Source organism: Aythya fuligula, chromosome 1, assembly GCF_009819795.1.
Source record: "Aythya fuligula isolate bAytFul2 chromosome 1, bAytFul2.pri, whole genome shotgun sequence".
Taxonomy (NCBI): Eukaryota; Metazoa; Chordata; class Aves; order Anseriformes; family Anatidae; genus Aythya; species Aythya fuligula.
Window position 1 is genome coordinate 47,611,651 of NC_045559.1, and position 23,243 is coordinate 47,634,893.

General features: G+C 41.3%; 1 protein-coding gene across 1 annotated transcript in view; it reads right to left on the reverse strand.

The window, feature by feature from the left end:
* PLXNC1 (plexin C1) overlaps positions 1-23,243 on the reverse strand; it is a gene marked incomplete at its 5' end in the record, with an annotated part of 68,648 nt that overhangs the window by 18,777 nt on the left and 26,628 nt on the right. Inside the window, 14 exons of the mRNA XM_032207716.1 lie at positions 3,214-3,360; positions 4,729-4,927; positions 5,493-5,617; positions 6,086-6,127; positions 9,207-9,310; positions 9,699-9,800; positions 10,925-11,024; positions 14,448-14,639; positions 14,752-14,958; positions 15,865-15,952; positions 17,253-17,432; positions 18,578-18,717; positions 22,867-22,923; positions 23,034-23,109. Coding sequence (XP_032063607.1) covers positions 3,214-3,360; positions 4,729-4,927; positions 5,493-5,617; positions 6,086-6,127; positions 9,207-9,310; positions 9,699-9,800; positions 10,925-11,024; positions 14,448-14,639; positions 14,752-14,958; positions 15,865-15,952; positions 17,253-17,432; positions 18,578-18,717; positions 22,867-22,923; positions 23,034-23,109 — 1,759 coding nt within the window. The remainder of the gene's footprint in view (positions 1-3,213; positions 3,361-4,728; positions 4,928-5,492; positions 5,618-6,085; positions 6,128-9,206; positions 9,311-9,698; positions 9,801-10,924; positions 11,025-14,447; positions 14,640-14,751; positions 14,959-15,864; positions 15,953-17,252; positions 17,433-18,577; positions 18,718-22,866; positions 22,924-23,033; positions 23,110-23,243) is intronic.

A 23,243-nucleotide genomic window follows, 5' to 3' on the forward strand; every position in this document is an offset into this window, starting at 1 on the left:
AAAAACAAACAAACAACACTTCAGTCAAATGTTAACACTCAGCTGGACAGTGTTTTTTCATTAGTCATTGAGCAAATTGTCTACCGAGAGGTGCAGCCGCTTGTTTGCCTGTGAGAGAGCAGACTTGCCTCCTCAGCCTCTGAAAGGCTCTGTGACACATCCAGGTCTCTTTAAAGGCAGTTTTATTTCTCAATACTCAAATATAAGCACAGCATGAAACCACACAGCTCCCCAGCTCACACTGGACCAACGCTTTTAAAAGCATCCTTCTTTCAATTCCTCTGCTTGAGTATTGACTTCAGAAGCTCAGCCCTATTCAATATCTGACCCTTTCCAGCAGAGAGTGGTAACAGTAGGGGGTTGGCTGATCCCAAGGTCTGTGGCCTTTTTAAAAGAGGCACACAGCCCAGCCAAGGAACAGCTCTAATGTAATTCAAAACTAATGCACTTCTTTTTTTTTTTTTTTTTTCTTTTTTTCTTTTTTTTTTTCCTTGTTACAAATGGCCTGAATTTTAGAAAAACTCTCCTGTCCTTCTTTATGCACACCCAGCACTTCTTCCTTCTCCTGCCCAAGGGCCTAAGTGATGTGTTTAGGAGAAGACTCCCCCTGATTTTCAGGAGCCTGGCTGTATCCTGCTTTTATTGGTTTGGAATGGAAGTCTCACTCCTGAAAAGATTTGCATCTCCTGCGCCCACACCCTTGTTTGTGCCCTGCCACTGATTTCAGAGTTCAACCCTGTACTAGATGCCTCCCTGCATCTTCAAGTGTCTACATACCTCAAAACTCTACACTATCTGTCTGCAGACATGCTGCAGTAACTTCCTAACACCACTTTTGGGTTGCTTTGTATGCTGTGCTCTGGACAAGCATGCTTTAGCATACCACTATGGTGGGACCTTTGAAAAGCGCTAAATAAACCGCTTACAAAAGACTGCAAGACTTGGAATACTATGGCAGTGACCAAATGTGCAAACACAGCTCAGAACTTATTTGATGCAGAAAACAACGACAACAAAAAATGCAATCTTTTAGGCAGAGATTTGCTTTCAAAGAAAGGAGAAAAAGATGCTCGGTTCCCTGTCTGTACACTCACAGCTCCTGTATGTCACTGCAGTGCATGTGAAATGGTGTTAGTGACAGAAGAAAAGCTGACTTCTTCTGCATCTTGCTAAGTGCTATTCTTGAAGAGAAAACGTGCACAGTTGGCCTGCTTTCCCAGCCCAGAAAGCCTCTCTGTTCCACCTAAATCTCTTCCACAGTACAGCTTTAATTTCTGGCATAAATCTTATACAAAACACCAAACAAAACTTTCTCCTTGTCCATCCAGAGCTAGAGTCCTTCTGCTCCATCCCCATAATTCTACTGCAGGATCCTCTCCCCTCTTCTGACAGCTTTAAAGGGAATATTCAGCCACTTCTCACTTGAGTCCAATACACTGCTGAACCTCAGGATAGCAAGCTGCCTTATTAATCTTGTAACACTATCATTTATTAAAGCAGTACCATTAAAAAGCAAGAATAAGTGATAAAAGTAATAAAATAAGAAATAATGAGAAGTACAAGGGCAGCAACCAACATTTGAGAAAAGCTATCTACTCTCACTTCCTCATCCATCTGCAGACAGCCTTCCCCACAGATACTGAGTCCTTCAGACCACTTCTCGTCTCTTCTCTTCACTGCTGGCTGCCTGCAAGACCCTATCAGCAACTGCATGCATAGAAGTAGTACTGGGAAAAGTATTTAAGGCAATGTTCTGTAGGTTCACAGTCAGCTATCCCCCGAGTCATCTCTCAGTGTGAATTTGTGCTATAAATAAGAAAAGACAATCAATTCCACAGGACCAGATATTCCTGCATAGTCTACTAGTAACAGGCATATTGAACTTGCCTGAAAAGTATTTATCTGCATAACTACTGGGTTTTGTATCCTATGGCTACGTATAGTAATGCATTTAAACTTACCCTCAATCCCAAATGCAGTGCACAAACAAGGAAAACAAAGATATGGTATTATGCATTTAACTAATTTTCAGTCCAATGTCCTTTCCAAATGCACACAGTGGTAACTTGGCTTGAAGTATCTTCAAATGATGCTTCCAACAGCAGTTTTGTAAATGGCTCTAAGAATTTGAGTATAAATTTGGTAGTTCAAGAATTGTCAGCTGAAAATGACAACTCAGAAATGTGCCACAGAAAAGCAATCATTTTGGTGAGCTTCCTACATGACCCAACTTTTGCCCCAGCCAGTCCAATGGGTGCTGACCAGCCACAATTTCCAGGGTCATGTAACCTACTCCAATACAAGGCATCTTAGGACCTCCAGGTTCTTGCTGCAATCATGGAAAACGGGCAGACCTGGAAACTCCAGCCCTACCTGAGGCTCAAGATCTGGGCTGTGGAAAGGCCTAATTTCTCCTCCAGAGCCACTGGCACCTGCACTGTCCTTTCCATGGCAGCTGCTGCCTGGCAACTCCAATAAGAAGTGAGGAGCAAGGAAGCTGAGGAAATGACTGGAAATGTGGATTTTTAAGCTCTCAGCCTCAAAATCATTTAGAATTTCTGGAAAAAATGGACTCTGGTTACTCTGAAAAGTATTTCAGATCTTCTACTCAAAAAGTCACAGCTTTTACATGCTTAAAAATGCAGTAATCTTTGCTGTCCCTTCTCCCCTCAGTTTCAGAATGACAGTCAGGGAAGTCCAGTATTCAAAGAATTCTCTTTGTAGCTGTAAAATAGGAAGCACTTTGCAGTTGTTTTGGGAAAGAAATCTATGGTAAAGTTCTGAAAGTTAGCTAAGTTTCCCAATTAGCTTGTTTTTAACCAAGCAGCTAATTAAAATGCACCACTCTGTAACCTTGCTAATTTGGAGCTAATAACATGGAAGCCCACAGCTGCCTGAAGATTAGCCACAACAAAACACAACAGAAAAATAAAACCTCTGCATTCCATTCCTTCATTCGTTGAAGAAGTGCAATTTAGTTAAAATTCTAAGCTTATGTTTACATTTTTGTAATACACTTTAAAATAAGAAGGAATTTTAATACCCGGACACTTCATTTAACCTAACCTTTGGCGATTAATTTTGTTCTTCTCTATCTGGAAACTTAACCATCACCTTAGTGTGGTTATGCCTTAACAGCCTTAATTTACCTTCCTAGAAAAAGAAAAAACCATTGCAGCTGTCTGGTTTTGTAATGCAAACTGCCAAACGTACCACTGTTTTGAATTCAGACACTTGCCACAGCAGCCAGTCTTCGTTAAGTGTGTACAGGGCTTTGCAAGTTATTGCATCCACAGGTCCTTTGTTTATCCTCTGATTGAGGGTTGTCACTAGCAAATAGAAAGGTTCACCGATTGTCTCCTAGGATATGAAACAAACACAAGGAACATGTTTATATTTGTAGTCACTAAAGGGGCATGAATAAATAGAAAAAAAATCAAGTGTAACAAATTGAGTTATTTCCTTTTAACTAAATTGTTATCTTGCAATTAAGAAAGAAAATCCCTGTGAGCAGACTTACCAAGTTATTTGTTTAACCTCCATCCTTTGACTTTGCTTTTCAGTGTGAAAGTCTCATGCAAATAGCAAGAGACAGCTGGAGTGTATGGCAATAGAGCTCACAGCCCCTTGCTGTGCACAAGTACACTACAGACAAGCTGCTCCTTCTCCACCTGGCAGATGCTCCCTAGTTCCACCAAAGAGCTGGTGGTGGGGAAAACGTGCATGTGTTCACATGCATACATCAACTATTTCTTCCTTTTCAGTCTTGTGAGAAAACAAGCTAACATCTAACTTCCTTTTAAACTGGTTTCTCCTCTTGTGACCCCTGAGAAAAGCCTTGGCAGCAAAGTGGTGGGACATACACTGGTATCAACAAAAGAGGGAATGATATTGGGGTTTTCTTGTCCAGCCTGAAGCCCAGGGCCCAGGTAAACACCCGAGCAAGGAAGGATAGATCTTCGCTTCCATGCAACATCAATCCCACAGCCCAAATAATGTCACTAGCCCAGCTCCATAAAGATGACTGGTGTGTCAAGAAAAAATCTTTCTGACAGCTCCTTGGCTTTCTCCTGGGGTTTCAGGAAACCAGTGCTGAACCCCAAACAATTCTGCTACTGTATCGATGGTACAGCAAGGATTGATATGACTGATACCAAGTGTGACACCATCACACCAGTGAGACAGGAAGCATAACCAAGCACTGAAACCAAGATTGAAGTGCTACCAAGTGGGCTAAAATAACAAGTTGAAAAATGAAAGAAAACGCTTATTTTGTTTCCACTTGAAATATTTTAGCTCTTGAAATCTGCAATGCCGTTTGGGGGTTAAAAAGTTGGAAGGAAGATGGTCTGCCTTAAACTTCCATTACATGGTAGCTTTTCAGCAGCTCACATAGAAAGGTACAAATTGCATTTTACAAGTGTACCAGTCTTTTACTATTATTGAAATACATCTCATAGAGATGCAATAATGGCTTACACAAGAAAAGGATATGCAAGAGTTGCAAAACTACCCAAATCTCAGCCAAATAAATGAAACAATTATCTCTTACAGACCTTCTCTTTTTCTACATCCCCTTGCTGATAGCTAGCTATGTCACCTAAACTAGAAGAGGGTACCTTAAATGTTAGACATAGCTTAGTACAGATCCCATTAATATTACTTAGGGAAGACATCAGTTAACAATACACTTTGTATATCTTATGCAGTGAAAAAATGTACAGATACCCGGAGAAAACCAGAAAGGCAGACGGACATCCAGTTTGTCAGCAATTTTTCTACCACAGATTCAGTTCGTCTAAGCAGGAGTTTAGGCTGTACATTGCTTGATTGTTCCATCAAGTCCTTTGTCAACACTTCCAAAATATGGGTTAGATAAACTAGCTTAGTTTGTAGTGCAATAGTCAAGAAGGATGCAAACAAGCACCTGTTCAGAAAAGGAAAAAAAAAAAAAGAGACAATGCTGTATTATTTGGAGTTTCTCTTCCCAGTCATCTTCAATAAAAGAAACACACTTTAGCAGAGTTCATATCCTAAGTTTTCCTTTCTCGGGCACTGAATCTGTCCACTGATGTATAAAGAAATATAAAAAAATGCAAGTCCATCTGCTCTTGTGATTATTTTTTAAACACAAAATTTGTGTCTCTGCATTTAATTCTGCAGAATAACACCTGCTTCAGTGACAGTACATTTCTAAACTGTAAAACTGTTGACGTAACTGCAGGAAGTCTTTATAGTTTTGAAGTGAGTTTTCCTGCTCCGTTGCCTCTTTGTTTACATGCACAAACTTTCTGTTTTTTCTTTAATAGCTTGTTTAATGGCAATGTTTTTTTCTTCCTCAGTGTGTGCAGATGGAGAACATGGAAAAATGTTCTGGAGTAGTGCAAGCTTATTTTGCAAGAAGTGGAAGTTACATTTGGGTGCTACAATCTATGCTGATTTTTTTCTGCTAGCTCTTTGTCTTGAAGATGATAAGCATAATCATACTATACCTGTCTGTCACAGAGAAATTTTTCTGCTTTTCAAGGGTGTGAATGAGAGTAACAAGAAAGTTCTTGTTACAAATTAAAGCATGCAACATGTTGAAGCTTTCATCCTTGCGCGTTTGGTCTCTGCTCTGGAACAGTTAAAGAAAAGTAAGTACGCTGTAGTTTGGCTATGAGGGATTCTTAATGCTCAGAAAAATGGTAAGCAACACACAGGGCAAGATCCTGGCCTCATTTAAATACATGGGAATTTTGCATTTATTTCATGGGTCTCATGATTTTACTTAAACGCATTTGTGTTTGTGTACAACACACCGAGAGCACACTTTTCTAGTACACCCACAAAATCATGCCAACAGTTTGCCTGTTATCTGCCACGACTAGATTCTGTTTATTTTATTTCAGTAAGTCATAACATACACTAAGTAACAGAATCTTACACATCAAATTCCTTTTATACATAAATCCATGTAACCCTCCCCATGGGGACAAGGAATGTAATGAAAGTGCCATCTGATGTGTTATAGCACAACACTCAGATAAGGGATGCAATCACTCATGACAAAATATTCAAGGCATATCACACTCCATCGACTTACTTGTGGCATGTCTTCACTGAAGATGGACGCAAAGCCTCCTGACTAAAATACAAGACAGGTCATATGTATCATTCTGATGTATACCACAACTTTCTAGCACATGCACATTAAATACGCCAAGCCTGTTCCTGATGGCTTACAACTTGAAATAGAGCCTAGGATTTCCATTAAGTGTGGCTACAGTATAAAAACTCTACACAATGACTTCTGCCAGGTTCACTGGAAAATAAACGCCGAAAGATGGCCTGATATTAACTTCAGGACTACTGTGTGTTACTCTGGGCTGCCGAGCTGCACTAGCACAGCAGTGAACTAATGCCCTGCAGGAAGGGCTGTTTATTATCTTCATCTGCCAATGTGCTGGTGTGCAAGGGATCCTCCCGGCTGCACTGTTCTGGAAGGAAGGCAAATATACAGTTTCTGTAATGCAGTGACACTTGAGTTCATCTGCCTCCATTCATTGCAAAGCACTTTACGGATGTTCACAAATGAACTCTCCGGGAGGTCTCCACGCTGTCAGTCTCCACAGAGGCACAGGTGCCACCACACACCCAGCCCTAGCAAAAGCTGCCACAGCAAAAGGAAGCCCACAGTTCTCAAATACTTTGCAAATGCTTCTTGTCTGACTCTCACAGCCTGCAAGGCCCCCAGTGCACTTGCATGTTCCCAAAGCAGTATCCTTGAGCATCACATTTACACTAGTAACATTTACTATTGCTTGCTTTATCTGTGGTGCTGGCAGCCCCTGTTTTTTTAATCCTTCCCTTTCCTCATGCTTCCTGTTCTCTTCTTTTCTAACATCATATTCCTCTACTGGCTATATTCACATTTTTTCATAACTTTTCTTCAGCATCCCTACCAACACCTGCCAGTAAAACTCCCTCTCCCTAGTCATGTTGTGCCTCTCCCCCCCTTTTAAGCAGCTGGAACCACATAAAAGGTGAAAAATGGTTGCAAACAGGGAACAAGCATGGTACCATTAAACCAAACAGTGTGGAAAATGGAGGGAAAACAAAAGTAATAAACCAGATTTAACAAGTAAAGCAAAAATCAGGCTGAACATAAGGAATATTTTAAGAATAGCTGTAATACCTGTTTAACACCTATAAGCATTAAGCACGAAACACAAGCTATCAAGCCAGACTAAATACAGAAAACTGAAACAGCAGGAAGCTAGAAGCTCACAAAGAAGAAGGGGTTCCCCACTCCTAATCCTAGTTACCCGACTCCCTCCTTCAGCAACTACTCCTGTCCTGAGGCAGATGTCTCAGGCAAGTGGGGTGAATCACATCGAGCTGTCTGTCCTCACACTGACTACAGAAGATGCCCAGAAGAGCAGGTTAGCAAGGGAAGTGATGGTTTATCACTTTGACCTTTCTGACCGTTGGTTGACGGTTTATCACTTCAACCTTTCTAACCGTAGGTTGTAATCTACTGTCCCCGAACCTTTTCTGCTCATCTGCAGTATCTGCTTAATAGAGCACTTCTCTCCTGCCACATGCACATAGCACAAAGTATGTTTGGATGCTCCTGCAATATAAGTGATAACTACTTTGCAGGAAAAATTGATCCAGAAGACATTTAATAACTTGCCTGACACAGCATGTCTGTAGAGAGTTAACAGTGGCAAGTTTACATCCATGTTACAGGTGTTTCAAACTGAGACTAAGTCTTAATTGGAAACATCTCCAGGATGCGAGGTGGCATGAGACTCCCTAAGGCAAAAAAAGGATTTCATCCTTTTCTGACCTTACATAATGCAACAGAGTGACATACTTTGTGCCTTTTTTTTTCTTTCCATTTTATTTGCAAAGCATTTCCACCCAGACAGCTTCTACAGATTGTTACTGTTTTGACAGGGGATTATCAATAGGAAAAAGATACATTCCTAAAAATAAAAACACAATTTTATGCTAATATGCCTGGCAATAAAACAGAGTGAAATGAAGAAATGCAGAAAGCAGATTTTCTTGGTCCATTTTATTTGAACCTTGCAATGACTCCATGGAAAATAAACCCAGAGCATTAAAACAGGTGAAGGAGAGATACTGCCAACCTGCTGTGGTGTAAGAACTGGACTCAAGTATATGAAGATCACATATATGTACTTGTTGAATATGAATCTGATTTAGTATCTGCTGTTTGGCATGGTACAAGCAAGGGACCCAATTCTGCATCCGTCACATGGGTTTAACCTTATCACGATGAACCTTCCGTTGGATTATGCACAGCAATAAAGTGAAGCAGTGTGCAGACAAGGCTGCAGGACTGGGCCACAGCAGTGGTAAGCGACATATGTTGACTAGTATAAACTATGTACCAGCTATAACTTAACACACCACTACACTAACCAAATGTTTCTGCTCATTGGTGTCAGTTACACAATAAAATGTTACCAGCTGAGACCAGAGCTTCTGCCAATTAGTAAATGCCAATAAGCGCTGGTTAACGTGGCATAATTTTGAAAGCTGTGGCAAGTGCACTTACCAGCTTGTCAAACTGCGACCAAAAAAGAGAAGAGAAAAAAACAAAACATTGAAGAAAAGGCCTCTCCTGTCCTTTTATCATGCTGTGGCACAAACTGCTTCAAAGAATAATGAAAATACCCATTTCTAAACTGGACAGCACTTAAGTACTTATGTAATTTTTAAGCATTTGATCTGTATTCCTTTGAATCAAGGTCCTACCACTTCTGTCAGCAGCACAAGTCTAATTAGAAAGTGTCATGATGTTAGCTAGCATATTAGCTTGCCTGACTGTTACTTTAATTAGCTATAGCATGGGAAGTGAATACATGAGAACAAAAAAGCAATGGATAAATTATAGCTTTGTTAGGATGGCCTGAAAGGCAAGCAACTTAGTGAGGCTGGGCAAAAAGAAACTGATGAGTACACAACCCTTGAAAATTCAACAGTGGTGCTTTAACTACAGCATTTAGGCTTGGTTAAATATAGAGATGTACAGCCTTAAGTGTTCTCTGGGAGCTCTTGATTTAAGAAAAGTTTCTTGTGAAAACAATGTACAATGACTGTGTAGTATTTACTTGAGTTATTTATCCTTATATTCCTAGCTTTTTTATTATTATGAAGGGCTGACAACTGAAAGACTTGTAAATATTTACCTCTGGAAAGAAAGTTCTAATAGCAAAGTGTTTGTAGTCAAGGAAGGGAACAGTTCCAAAACTGTCCACCACATCTAGTTCATCCATCTGCAGTTCAGCAAATCCTGAAAAAACAGCCCCCCTCCCCACCCAGAGGGTTAGTTTAGTTGACACAAAATCATCTCCACAATTATAACTTGGATCCAATAGATGTTCCTTAAGAGCAGTTTTCAGGCAAGAGGGGTTGTTTTTGCAAAGCAATTAAGAGCTGGAAAGTATCAATCCATTTTTATCTTCACTTTTGTTGAAGGAAATTATTACATGCAATCCTATTAGCTTAGGGCTATCTGCTACTGCAGTGCACACCAACATTAAAGAGAAACTCTGATACAACACAAAAATATTTTAATAGCTATAAAATTAAAATGTTTATATTATGTGCGCTTCTCCTTGAGCATTTCATTTCAGAAATAATACTGTGTACTTAAGCACTATAAAGCTCTTTAGACCTACCCTCGCGTATTTCTTTCCGAATCTCGTACTCCAGCAGTTCAAGTTGCTGACTCTGTTTACGGGTTAACTCTTTGGATTTGTATCTAGTAACTATGAATGCCACTAAAAAGGAAGGAAAAAAAAAAAGAGTAACGAAATTTCAGAACAGACAACTCCTTGACAGGACGTATTTTAATATTATTTTAAGAAACAGAAAGATTAATATACACTTGCGCTCTTCAGAAGGGCTAATTCTTCTACCGTCACCAGTGTGATAGTACCCATGAGCACTACTTACCTGGATCCAAAACCACGTTTAATAAAAAACATTTATTGTAATGAGGTCATGTCAATCCAACTTTATTTGAGTGTACAGCATATTCTGATATATAAATGTACAACCCGCACAGTGAGTCAGAGACTCTAACAAGCATTTCTGCTATTAACAACCTACTTGAGGTAGCCCTGATTAAGCAGGAAAAGCAGTTTTGAACAGGAAAACCAATTCCTAACTGTTAACTTCCCTAAAGCTTATTTTGAGAAATAAAAGGCACTAGATAAGGTTGTTGTAAAGCTAATGCACTTTTAAAAAAGAAACCCAACCAAACAAAAGAAGAGTCAAACCCCAAACTTATTACATTAAACTGAAATTTATTGAACACATAACTGGGTCATGACATTTAGAAAAAGAGGAGTGACAAAAAGACAATGGGATAATTATGAAATTATGATACCTCCTCAGTTTCATAATGAACTATTAATTCACAAATGATCCAAATGAGACTGAGCAGAAACACCACAAACACTGCCTGTGGATAAACTGTTGGATCGAGAACATCTGCCCCAAGGTATGGGAGGGAAGCCCAGCTCTGACAGCTGGAAATGCCTGACTTGTGACACAAAAATGTAGGTCCTAAGGCTTGCCTCCCTACATGATGGTGAATAATCCCAGCAGAATGGCCAAAACTACTGTCTTATAACATGCTGTAGTAGAAGATGGACTTCACTACCAGACCAGAGTAAACTGTCCACTCTTATTGAGAACAGGCAAAAAACCACCTGACTATGACTGTCTTATACAAGACAGTTTGGTTTGTGTATATATCTTTGACAAATTTCAGTTTGTGGGTAAGTAAGTTTGGGGTTTGGCTCTTCTTCTCTCTTTGAAGTGTTTCTTTGTAGGTGTTTATGTGTTGTGATTATCTCCTGCAGCTAATCAAAAGCTGAAAACACATTATGGTACTTACCTATAATGACACCCACTACAATAGGCAGCAAAATAAGGACATATAAATATATATATGATGATGTTGGTTTGACTTCAAGCTCAAAATTTCCTAATTTGACCTGAAGAAAAACAATGCCTGTGTTAGTAGAGGACAGATGTTACATCAATACTTAAAATGTCATTTAATGAATATTTGAAGCATATTAAGTACCCTGTTTCTGCAGATACCTGGGAAGACGGTAGCAATTTGGAAAAAAATATGTGAACCAAAACAAACAACTTCTACCATATTTGTTGTTCGATCAGGATAACAGAGCAGTGCCTAAAGAAAAAATTGGAAGTCCTCATGAAACACCAAATTTTGCCACTGTTTATGCTGCAAACAAGAGCCCTCAACTGAACATAAGGAAGGGCAGAAGGAGGCCTCCAGCTGTCCAAGTGGCTCATGCACTTTAGAGTCACAGCTAAACGTTCTGGTATGTTACAGCGAGGGAGGCACATGTTGATAGCTAAAAGCATTTCCTTGCACTCACAGTGTTAATCTGCTGAGCAGAAAAGCAAGGTAAGGCTCAAGCTGATAATGAGGGAAGTAACATTTGTGATAGAGGCCCTGGCACAGAGTCCTCTTCCCCATTTCTTGGCAGATGTTTCAACCTCTTCAAGTAGGACTGCAGGGCGTTCCCGAAGGTCAGTTGCAGAACAAATACAACATACAAAGCATGTACAACATTCCCCAACAACCACTGGCCTTGTCAAAGGCAGGACAGACGTTAGTTTTTAGGAATACACAGAAGTCTGCCAGACATTGAACTAAAGCATTCACCACTGATAATTATGGCAGAAATTTCGCAAAGGAGAATCTCCAAGAGGACAGTGAAAACACGTAAATAAAGGGTAGCTAAGACTATAAACAGACTAGAAGTAAAAATACACTTGAATACAGAAAAAGAATACCACCAAGTGCTGGGGATAGAAATGAGCCTCAGATAATTGAAAGGAAGAGTTAGGTTGAAATTATTTTGGGTTACAGCAGGGAATGCAGAGATCTGGTGATTCATTCACTGGCTTGTCACAGAATGTGAGCAGCCAGGGCAGCTGGAGACTGCCAACTGGATAGTCACACTGCAGCTACAGGGACAAGAGCAAGCAAAGAAACTAGGGCTACAAAGCGCAGAAGACAAAACAGGTCTATTTCTTCCATCAAATGTATTTTTCCTCGTTTGTTTATATGTTTTCACTGTTCTTACACAAATTACTTTTGGTCTGAGCCTTCCTAGAATCCCATTTGCCTTTTGTAAGACTGCAATACACTGGTGGCTAAACATGTTAGTCATTCCATGACCAACACACCTGCCTTTCTCCTCCTGTCATGTCCAACCAAAGTGCTCCTAAAGAAGAAATTCCTGTTATTCATCCCTGCTTATTGAAAACTGAGGCAAAACACTCATTTAATTTTCAGATCATACTTAGATTATCTCTAATCTTCACCACAACCCTCCTAGTCAGTGGCCCCATTTCGTTCCTTATCTTCTTTTTATTCTGCTTATGAATCATAGACTAAATATGGCACACCTGAAATCATCTGACTCCTGTTCCTATATTAATTTCATTCCTCCTGCATGATATTATAAAACATCCTCTGGATTGGTAAAGCCTCCGAGCTTTACGTCATCAGCAAACGTTATTAGCACATGCCTTATTTTTGTGCTCAAGTCACTAGTGATATTAAATAATATCTGTATGAAAACCAGCATTGCCCAAGGGCAGCTCCCCATACACAGCATCCAGTTGTTCTTATCCCTAGTGTCTTCATAATGATCGCATTAAGTAGTTTACTGAATAACTTCCAGGTACATGTGAACCACTGCTTTTTGTTTCTGAGGAAATCACTCATCTTACCCAATAAAAATATCTAGCATAACTTGCTTTTATTAAAAAGAAGTTGACAATTATCTCATTTTCCATTTTCCTCCAGGTGTTTCAAGAGCTTCTCATTCAAAATACATTATAAAGCTTTACACAGAGATAGGATTAAAGCAACAAACCTACATCAAGATTTGATTTGTTTGCTTTTCAAACACTGATGGTACATTTGCTGTTCTCCAGCCCTACACCAACTCTCATAACTCTACCGTTTTGTTTTTTTTTTTTTTTTTAGTCTTTCCTACCAAGTCTATAATATCACGTGCCAGTTCTTTGTCAGTGCTGTGGTAAGAATGAGCCCACTCTTCCTGTCTTGAGCTCCTTGATCTGTCTGAATCTTGCTTCTGTCACGAGAATGGCATTTTCTCTGACACCTCCACTCTGACTGATCATCCTGTCTTTGAGCCAACACTCAATAACCTCTTTCTTACTGAAAACTCAGGCAAGAGAGACATTTATTCATGGGCCATACCTAGATTATCATTAGTACCTAGCTTATCCTTTTTTTCATAGAAACCTTACTTCTTCTATGATGATTCATTTATATGGTTGAAAAAACACGTTTTTTTTTTTTATTTAATGTATCCTATTTTTACATTTTTCTTGGTGTTAGAAAAAGTGTTTTTAAGGCACTAGAAGTAAAAAGTTACATTACAGCTACTGAACTTGCTTTGCCTTAGTGGTGACCTTTTGATGACAGTTACTCCTATGAAGCTTGCAGGATGGGCATGTAATACTGCAAGGCAACACTAATACTAAAACGCAACACCAATCTCAGAAAGACTTTTCCATGCCATAACTGGCTCAGATGGCAGGATCCACAGATGGGGGACCAGTTAACAGTGATATGGAATTGAGAAGAGCTTCGTTAATCTTTGCTGTGTGCCATATGCCTTGAAGTCAATAGAGTTATTTCAGTTTTATACCAGTTTTATATCACCATACATTGCAGTAAGAGTCTGGCATCATTTTTCTCCCTTATAAATGGTGATGATTGCATTTAAAAAAACATTTCTCCATCTTATTCATGGAGCAAATATCTTAAGATGCCATTTAGCTTTGACATCCATGCTAATGTTCTTATATTTGGGCCTGGCTTTGTGCCATATGTTCATAGTCTTTTGGCCTCCTTGGTGCACATTGAAATTTCCCCTTTTTTTCCTCTCCTGTGTCTCAGTGATTATTATGCACAGTTTAAGATACTCATTTAGTTTTAATGGGGAAAACTGAACAGGATGACAGAATCCTTTTCTTCATGACCACACTGCAGCAGCAGATTGCTTACAGATCTAAGATGAGGGGCACTCCTGATCCCAGTAATATTTTATCACCAATGCCTGTGCTACAGCCAGAGGTGTGACAAGCTACTGCTCTCCTGGAGCTCAGCAGCAGGGAGCTCAGTTTGGTCTGCAAAGACTACTTCTGGCACCACAGCAGTAACCAGGCAGTAAGCTAACTCAGTGCTGCTAGAGGTACCTAAGCTAGGGAGGCATGCTGAGATGTGAGAAATATAACCCGACAACCAAGTACCAAAAGAGCATGATCAGAGCAGTAATGCTACATTTCCTACATACACATCCAAACACTGTTAAATTGCAACAAAAGGGAAATCTACTTACAAAAACTTTCACAGTGGAAAAGTCAATCTTGTCTGTTCCTTCTCTTTTGAATTTGCACAGTATGGTGCTACGGTCTGGTTTTTTGGTAATGTTTTGGACATTGAACCACACCTTTTTGGTCTGTGTGCCATTCATATATGACAGATAAACCTCTACCTCAGTTTTAGAAATATTCAGGTTGTCATTTTCTTTCTAGAGGGAAAAAAAAAAATTAAGATAACAAATAGTCACTAAATATGGTAAGACAAAAAATGACCCTTAATGTTATAAATAAGGAATTGTGGTTTATTGCTTTCAAACTTACATATATTTTTAATTCCAGATCAGGATCCAGCTCAGTGTGCAGCTGGTAGTTAATGAACACGGGGTCAGGGTGATAGTGTAATTTGACACATGGTATAAAGGTAGTTTCCACTTTCAATATCATATCAACAACTTTACCCTCTGTTGCATGGCTCAGACTTGGCGTTAAGTAATGATATTCAGATTCATTTCCAGAACACTTAGAGACCTAGAAAAGCAATAGCAAAGCTGTAACAGTCATTAAGCACTCAACAGTGGGTACAATTACAAACAGAGGCACTCAAAATCATTTTAAAGCCTTCCTGACTTCATACAGATACCTGGTAAACCTCTTCTCTGTGATCACGGCTGCATGCGGAGCACCTGAGAAAGTTTCTGCACTGAGCCAGTGTCTGCCTTTAAGCACATTTATCACACTCTCCGTGTGCTGTTTTAAGGCTGATTGCACACTGCTCAGGCAGCTATTTCCTGCAGTGAGACAGGAATAGTGATAGCAAATTCTCCTTCCTTCCCCTTAATGCAGGTCATATGAGACAGGCAGGACAAGCTCTCCAGCACCCCTTGAGCACTGCCTCCCCCCACCCCTGCTCCTGTTAAAGGGGGGGTTGCTGCATTTGCCCAACTCCATGGCCTGGTGCTGCTGTTTTCTGGTCTTTGTGCTGCAAGACCAGGAAGCAACGGGGTGCCCACTGCTTCAGAGCCTCAGATTTCATTTCAACATTAGCTTCAGTCACCTCCTGCTTGCTGAGGCATTGGCACCATCTGTGTTCTCAGCACAAAACCAGAGAGATGTACAAGACCCCCTCCTCCAACAGACCTGCAGCTGGAGGCTGGGAATGGTGGCTCAGGAAGGACAGTTTTGGAACGAGTTTTTAGAGCACAGAAAATGTCACAGGGAACCATGCTGAAGAGTAGCTTATGTTTATCCATGATCCTGTACTGAGGATATGTGCAACTATAATCCTACAAGTGGTCATATTTATTTCAGTAGAATGCCTCAGATTTTGTGTATATAAGCATTTGCAAAATACTGAGATCCTCCTAAAGCCTTAGGAACAAAACCTAATCCCTTAAGAGACCTTTATTTGGTATTGTAAAGGAGATTAAGACTTACGGTGAGGTTTGATCTCTGGTCATCTGAAATAATCACACTGTCCACCACATTAAAATTTCTACCACTTGCAGTTATTTTGCGACCACCACTGGAAAAAAAAAAAAAGGGAAGGGGAGGCAGTAGCGAGGTTAAAATTATCTGCTTTCCTACACGTAAGTCCCCCATTAAAGCTTTAGCTGTGAATGAATTACTCATGCATTTTGCTCTGGTAGCAGGCAATACAATAAAGCCAAACTGCAGGACAAGATAATTTGAGCTACATAGTGTAATGTCATTCTTTCTTCATAATGTTATGATAAACGCTTTTGCACAGAACCAAATGACTTGATAGCACACAAACACATACTTCTTTTCAAGAACTCTTCATCTTGTTTTCTGTTCATGCAACCTAAGAACTATACTGCAAGTTAATATTCTGTCTGGAGGAAAGAACATGATGGTATTTCATTGCCCTAGAGCAGTCCTGCCGTGCTTAATTCTTGCTTTCCTCAGGACAAACCGATGGTGCCAGGCACCTCGCAGGGAACATGCTTGGCAGTATTCAGACCATCTGTCTCAGCACACACAATGGTGCTTGTGTCTGAGGGCTCTAGCCCAGCATCTCTGCTGAACGCAGTTGGAGTGGTTTAAGGTATTATTAATTTCCAGCTGCCTGCACTGCCCCTCACCTGGAGGTGAGGGCACGTGTCCTAGCTGCTCAGCTGCTGCAGCTGCCAGACCAACCCATTACCTCAAACCCATGCTTGCCGGTGTTTGATGCCAAGATGTCAGATTGAAAACACAAAAGTGGGTAAAATCCCTTCTGCTACTCTGCTGTGCAGGCAGAGGGACAGGCAGGTGGAAAGCTGTGCTTGAGAATGTCTCAAACTGCCCTGCATGTCTCCTGCAGAACACAGCAGGGGCTTGAAAGGGCCTTGTTTGGCTTTAGGGAACCCCTTCCTAAAGCAAGTCTGCACCTATCACTTCAGTGGAGATAATTTTCACCTCATTCTCAATTCACTGATACTTTATGCTGTTTCGAAGGTGAAGTGTATATTAATACCAAGAATTCAAAGTTATTCTGAGGTTGAATTTGTGTGTGATGCCCAAAGTTTTGGATTTAGCTTCAGTATAAAGAGACTATTTTTAACTTCTATGATGGAGACTTGGGGTGAACAGGGGGAAGTTTATGGAATCCTACAAAACACAGGATCTGTCTTGCAGCTATTGTGACTATTGTAAGTTAAATGTTAAACCAGTTCACCAGTATAAATTCATCCTCCACAACAGGTTACTGCAGTCATCCAAGTTCCCATCAGCTGCAGTCTGGCCAAGGAAGGACACTCATATTGGCTCAGTGGAACTACATTTTACTAAATACATAAAACGTACGGAAAGACACACTTTACCTGATCCAGGAGGTATTTGGTGTGATTCCAAAACATGACGGCGGTGAAACATAATGCAGGGTTATTGCTGGTGAACACCTTCTCCCGTCAGCCAGTATACATACACTTTTGGCCTCTTTACGTGTTGGTGGGAGAGCAAATGTCATTTGTGTATCATTTAGCACATTTCTAACTTTAATGCTGGAGGAGAGAGAAAATAGTCACAGATGCTGAATCACAGATTCAGCCACTCATTTGGTGTTACTGCATGAAGCCTATAACCTAAAGCAAAGGATGAGGAGAGAAGAGGAATAAATCTTTGAGCTGCCAGATGGAGGTGAAAAGAGAGAGCAGGGAGTTGAAAAGACAAAGTAGGGCATCTTTTGAATGAAGTTGCTGTGTGTCACAATAATCACACAAGATGGTACAGATATTGGTCTCATAGCCTTGGGATAAGGCTATGTAACGTAATGTGTAATTCTGCTGTTTATTTTTTTAACTTCTTTGTTCTATCAACACGGTTCATTAGCTAGTCAAGAATGAGAACCTTCAGTTTCCTTTCCTTTATTCTTTTTCACTCTCTTCCTCTTTCCCTCTTTGTCTTTTTCTCCTTCCCCTCCTCCTTTCTCTCTTTCCCACCCCGCCCCTTTGTCTCCCCTTCCCCTTTCTCTCTGTCCTTCCCTCCCTCTCTCTCCTTCTCTTCTTTTGTTTTCTGTGGTCCCCGGTAAATTCATGGTTGAAGTAAAAATTGAGCTGTACTTTGTGAATACTTTTTCAAGTGCGAGCTATGTACAAAGGAGTTGGTAATCACAGGCAGCCATTGCAGCTGCACCTGAAAATGATTGAGAATAAGATAGCCTAATTATCTAGGGGTTTACACTGTGCAATCATCAACAGAGAAAAGTACAAGCTGTTGCATGAGAGATTCCCTTCCTGGCACAGTGTCTGCGCTTTCACAAGCCAAATCCTAGAATATATGGGGGATAGTCTGAAGCAAAGGAGAGCCAAACAAAAGCCAAGGCTTTTCTGTGACCTAACTTCTTGTTGCCTGATGCAAGACCAGAGAGCCACAGGTGCAGACCTGTCCTAACCACTACTGAGAACTGCCCACACACCCACGCCATCCCTTATATTGTACCCAAACACCACATTCATGTCCATCCTCTAGGAATTTAAAGTGGAAGAATAACTAAAGGAGTGCAGAGCACCCCCCTCCACCGAGGAGAGGTCCATGACAACTGTTCACACAACTGTATTGCTAGGGAAAAATGGCTTTTGGGTTATAAACACATAATTTACACTATGCAAAGTAAAAAGTAGTACTTTTCGGAGCTGTGCTAACTCACATGTCTGGTTTACAGCCACTGATGCCCGTCAGTATGAGTTTTATGCCCGATGCACGTGTGAAGTTTTCTCCTTTGACTGTTATTTCACTTTTGCCTAATGTAGAAATCCACAAAGGTTCGATGGAATGAATTTTGATATGCTATTAGAAAACAAAGCAAAACAGACTGTTTACAAAAGGGCTAGGCAGTTAAAACAGCAGCAAAAACAACCACTGCACAGGAATGTGGGTTTGACAGCACTGAGATACATTTTTCTTATTAATTTCAGATCTTGTTAAGTTTGATCCTGGGAAGTACTGTCAATCACAACTTCTTTATAAGTCAACTATTTTTACCTACATAATTTATATTTCAATTTATCTCATAACAAAGTTGCCAAAAGGAATCATAATCTGACATGCTAGAAGGTATGTATCAGAAAAACTCAGCTTGAAATGACACATTTAGCGTGACCCTTGAAGAACTACGGAACAACACGAGACAAAAACCATGGTGCTGTCACTGTGAGAGATCTGAGAAACAAATGAAGGCATCTCTCCTGACCTGAAAAGGGGAAGCAGTGTCAAATCATAGAATGAAAAGTCAAGAAAGAGCCCAGAATGAGCTTTACTAGAAAGTCTTTTCAAAGTCATACGTTGACCTGAAGGTATAGCACAATTGCGGGGATCTTTTGGTATCTCATTTTGATGCAAACAAGTTCACGAATCTCTCTCTCTGCATTTGAGAGTAACCCTAGGTTGCTCTGATGCTGTCTGTCTTAAAGAAACATAGCCAATTTTTAAACTGGGCTTTTCTTTGTGTATCTTTCCATTTACTTATTCTAACTTACTAACGCTACCGAGAACAGAGATTTTTTTTTCCTAGTCTATTTGCTTGATGCTTCTGACAGCATCTCACGTTTAATCAGTTTTGCTGCTTCCCCAGTTTTATAATCAGACAGTCAGCTTCCTCTCTGTGCATCTTTCAGACATCAAGAGAAAACTGAAAACATTTCAAACAAATAGGAAAACACTCATTTGAAATCACAGTGCTTGGGACCTTTTCAGGCAAACAATTTCTAGCTTGGTTTTGGACTGCCCATACGACCAGTTTGAGTTTTTAGTGTTTTGTGATTGTCTTGATTTCTGTTGAGTTTGCCTGTGGATGCATCGATGGGTAAGTTCAACTTCTCTGATACTGAGAACAGAGCTGGTGTAAAACCTCTAGGGAAGTTAGGGAACTGCTTGCCACAGTGGTTTTCTCCCCATTGATCTTTTCATGTCCCAGAGCAGCATCAAGACTTCAGGCTCATGGCCTGAGGGGACCACCTGCGTCCCTTCTCCAGTCCTCTGCAAACACAGCATTTGCCTGTTTCAGAAAGGACCCTGGGGCATTTTCCCCACACACTGCCATGGCCCAACAAACACTGAAACACTCCAGAAAAAATGTGAGACCTGTCACAGCTGACCAAAAGCCACAGCTTTTCCCTTAGGAAAGAGCAAGAGAGGGCAAAGGCCAGGGCCAAAGGGCCTGCAAAAGTAAGGAGTTTGTTAAAGAAATTCTTTCGCTCCAAGGTGACTTCTGACAGGAGTAATGGAGGAGGGCAAAGGAAATGCCTGACAAACTGCTGAAGGGGAAAGTTCACTCCCACCCTGACCTGGGGATCAGATTAACTCTTAGTAAGCGAGGAGCAAGAATGAGGCAGAAATCTGAGAGGCTGAAGCCTGCGAAGCAGCAGTGCTTTATTGCAGCTATCTCTTGTCCTGTCCCTCCAGCGCACTGAAGGAACCCAAGTATCCTCACACACACCCAGCAGCCAAATACTACATAAAGGAGTGCAAGACTGCTTATGGACTCCTGCAGGCAAGCAGCAGGGAGCCCTGAAGGACAGGATTGTTCACTATCACACAAGCACACAGGGACCCCCAGAGCTACGTTGGGACTGCGAGCACTGGAGAGGAAACACAGGGCACCCAGAGGTGCTGCAGGCAGGAAACGAGGCTTCCTCAAACTTCAGCTAACGGCCAGCCTCTAAGCCAAGAAAGAGAACGATGGCATGGTTGTACAGAATGCTTTGTTCTCCTTCTTTCCTTTTTTTTTAATTTATTTTTTTTTTTAACGCTAGCTGGAAATTGCGGCGAGCACAGTTCACCCAGAAGTTTCACCGCACAGCTGCACCTTCCCTGCGGTGACACGCCGCCGGCCTCCTCGCTGGGCCCCACCTCAGACTTGTGGTTTCAGGCAGACACCAGCAGCTCTGGGGCCAGCTGGCCTTGGACACTGAACAGTCCTGACCTGACTGTGGTGGTCTGCGACACCTTCCCCAGCAGCAAAGAAACTGGATTTCATCACTGGATGCAGGGGAGGCAACGCTTCACTGCGGGCTGGCTGGGCCTGCGGGGCTCATTTCCAAAGGGACCCACTGCCCCCTCAGCCCCTGCACACACAGCCACTGTGAAGGGAAACAGCAGAGGCAGAAGGACGTTTATAAAAACCAGTAGTTGTGAGGCATGCAGATGCCATGGTGATGAAAGAGAGACACGCAGCAAGGGCGCAGCAGGTCCTCAGGTGATGTAAATCAGCACCACCCTGTCAGCTTCGATAGAGCTCTGTGCTGCTGAGACTTAGCCCCCCGTCCCTGGACAGCGCAGCGCTTCCCTGGGGCTTTGTAAACTGTGACAGACACATCCTCAGAGCTGTGGTTAGCGCGGCTGCAGGTCACAGCGAGATGTTTGGCTGTGGACCGGTTTAATCAGCCTCTGACACCCCGGGGAGCACATCCCCGTCCCTGCGCTGCTCCTCCACCAGCACTGGTGCAGGACTCCAAGGCCACACAAAGACCTGGATCATGCAGCTAACCCAGCTGAAAAACAATCTGCCAAAAGAAAACATTTATTTCCAGCCAAATCAGTTTCCTTGTCGAGAGCATGTGCACAACCAGTCCAGCTGCTGCTGCAGCACAAGGGGAGGAAGGTGCGGGCATGGAAACCAGCAGCTGGAATCGGGAGGAGGAGTGGGGCTGCCATCCCCAAAATAAAGTGTATTTATATAAATGCTTGGCTGGAGCTGAGGATGTGGGAAAACATAAATCCTCCTTCTCAGCCCTCCAACACATTCTCCTTAAAGCACCAGCAGCCAAAGGAAAGCAGGATTTCAAAAGCAATTTCAAGCCCTCTGAATGGCTCAATCACATCTAAATAAACATCTGTCTTTGGATTGCCTCTAGTGTTTTCAGAGCCTTGTCCATCACTGTCTTTCCCAGATAAGGCATGTGGAAGAAAGCCATCTCTCAGGCAATTCCAACTATTTACCAATGTCAAATTAATGCACTTGGAAGAAGAGCAAAGAAGAATCTTCTCTGTTCTTTCACCAGCACTAATGCTTGTATGCACACCAAATCCAGAATATTAATGTTCAGAAGCCCAAGTATTGCAATTCCACTCACCTCTGCAGAAAACAAAACAGATTTTGTGATCTTGTTTAAGATACCTCAGCTGAACTGCTGGGTTTAAGAGGTAATTCCTGTCTTCACAGGTAAAAGTTTGGGTAGTTCTAATGAAACATTTAGAGGTAAGAATGCAGTGCCTATTTATACCAACCATGTTATCATTCACAGAAAAGCAGAAACCCAGAAGTGTAGGCAGCAAACCTCTATGCACTTACTCATCAGTCAAATTTCTCTTCACTACTCATTTCTCTCCTAACACCTGTATGTCATCAGCAACCACTGATGACAAGATTGCTCAGTTTTATGAAAAAATAAATACATTTGGTACCATAAAGAACAAAGGGATAACCTCGTGGTTAAAGGGCTGTCCCTATGAGAAAAAAGGGATAGGTTCACACAGTCTATACAATTTCAGAAGAGAACCAAACGACCAGATTCAGAAAGGTCTTTTGCCACCAGTAACACTCCTTCCTTTCCAATGATCCTTCTTGGGTGGGATGGATGGAGGGTAGTTCCATTTCCAGCTAATCCACTGGCTTTTGTCACTAGATCACCTACACACAGTACACATGGATTCTGGCATTTAAGGCAATATTGCAAATACCGTGTCTAAAGCTAGGCCCATGACTTTTGCAGTGCTCTCAGTGGCTGGATCCAAAATCCAAAACTTAGTTGGAATCTTTAAGCACCATCCAAGCACTAAGAAAAATAGTACTAATCCAAGTTTTACATTATCTTTTTGTATAACAAACTGTTTCCTCATCCATAACTCAGTTCTTCCCTCAAAATTCATTCATTTTACATAAATTTCTTCTCCAACTCACATTACTTCAGCAATGCTGATCTGAAAAGGCTAACTTACCTCTGATTTCTGCGCAGTGGCGATCCCTTGGGAAGCAGTTATGGTGCTGCAACTATCCTGAAAAAAATCAGCATTTCTTCATGTCAGGACAAGAAAGAGATAGATTACTGCTCAGATGTAAAAAAATACTATGAAAAGGGGATTCCAGCTTTCCTCATAAACTTCACCTGGCAGGCAGTGGCAGGAGAGACCCGCGTCCATTTACAGCTGGCACAATCCCGATTGTTTATACACCGTGGGCAGCTGGTAACACAGAAAACAAGGTTTTGTAAAACACAGGGACTCAATCTAGAGTCAGTCATGAATGTGAAATTTCAAGTGACAGAAAAAAGCACAAATGCAAGAGAAAAACCTGGCAAGCATGTAATGAAATGTGT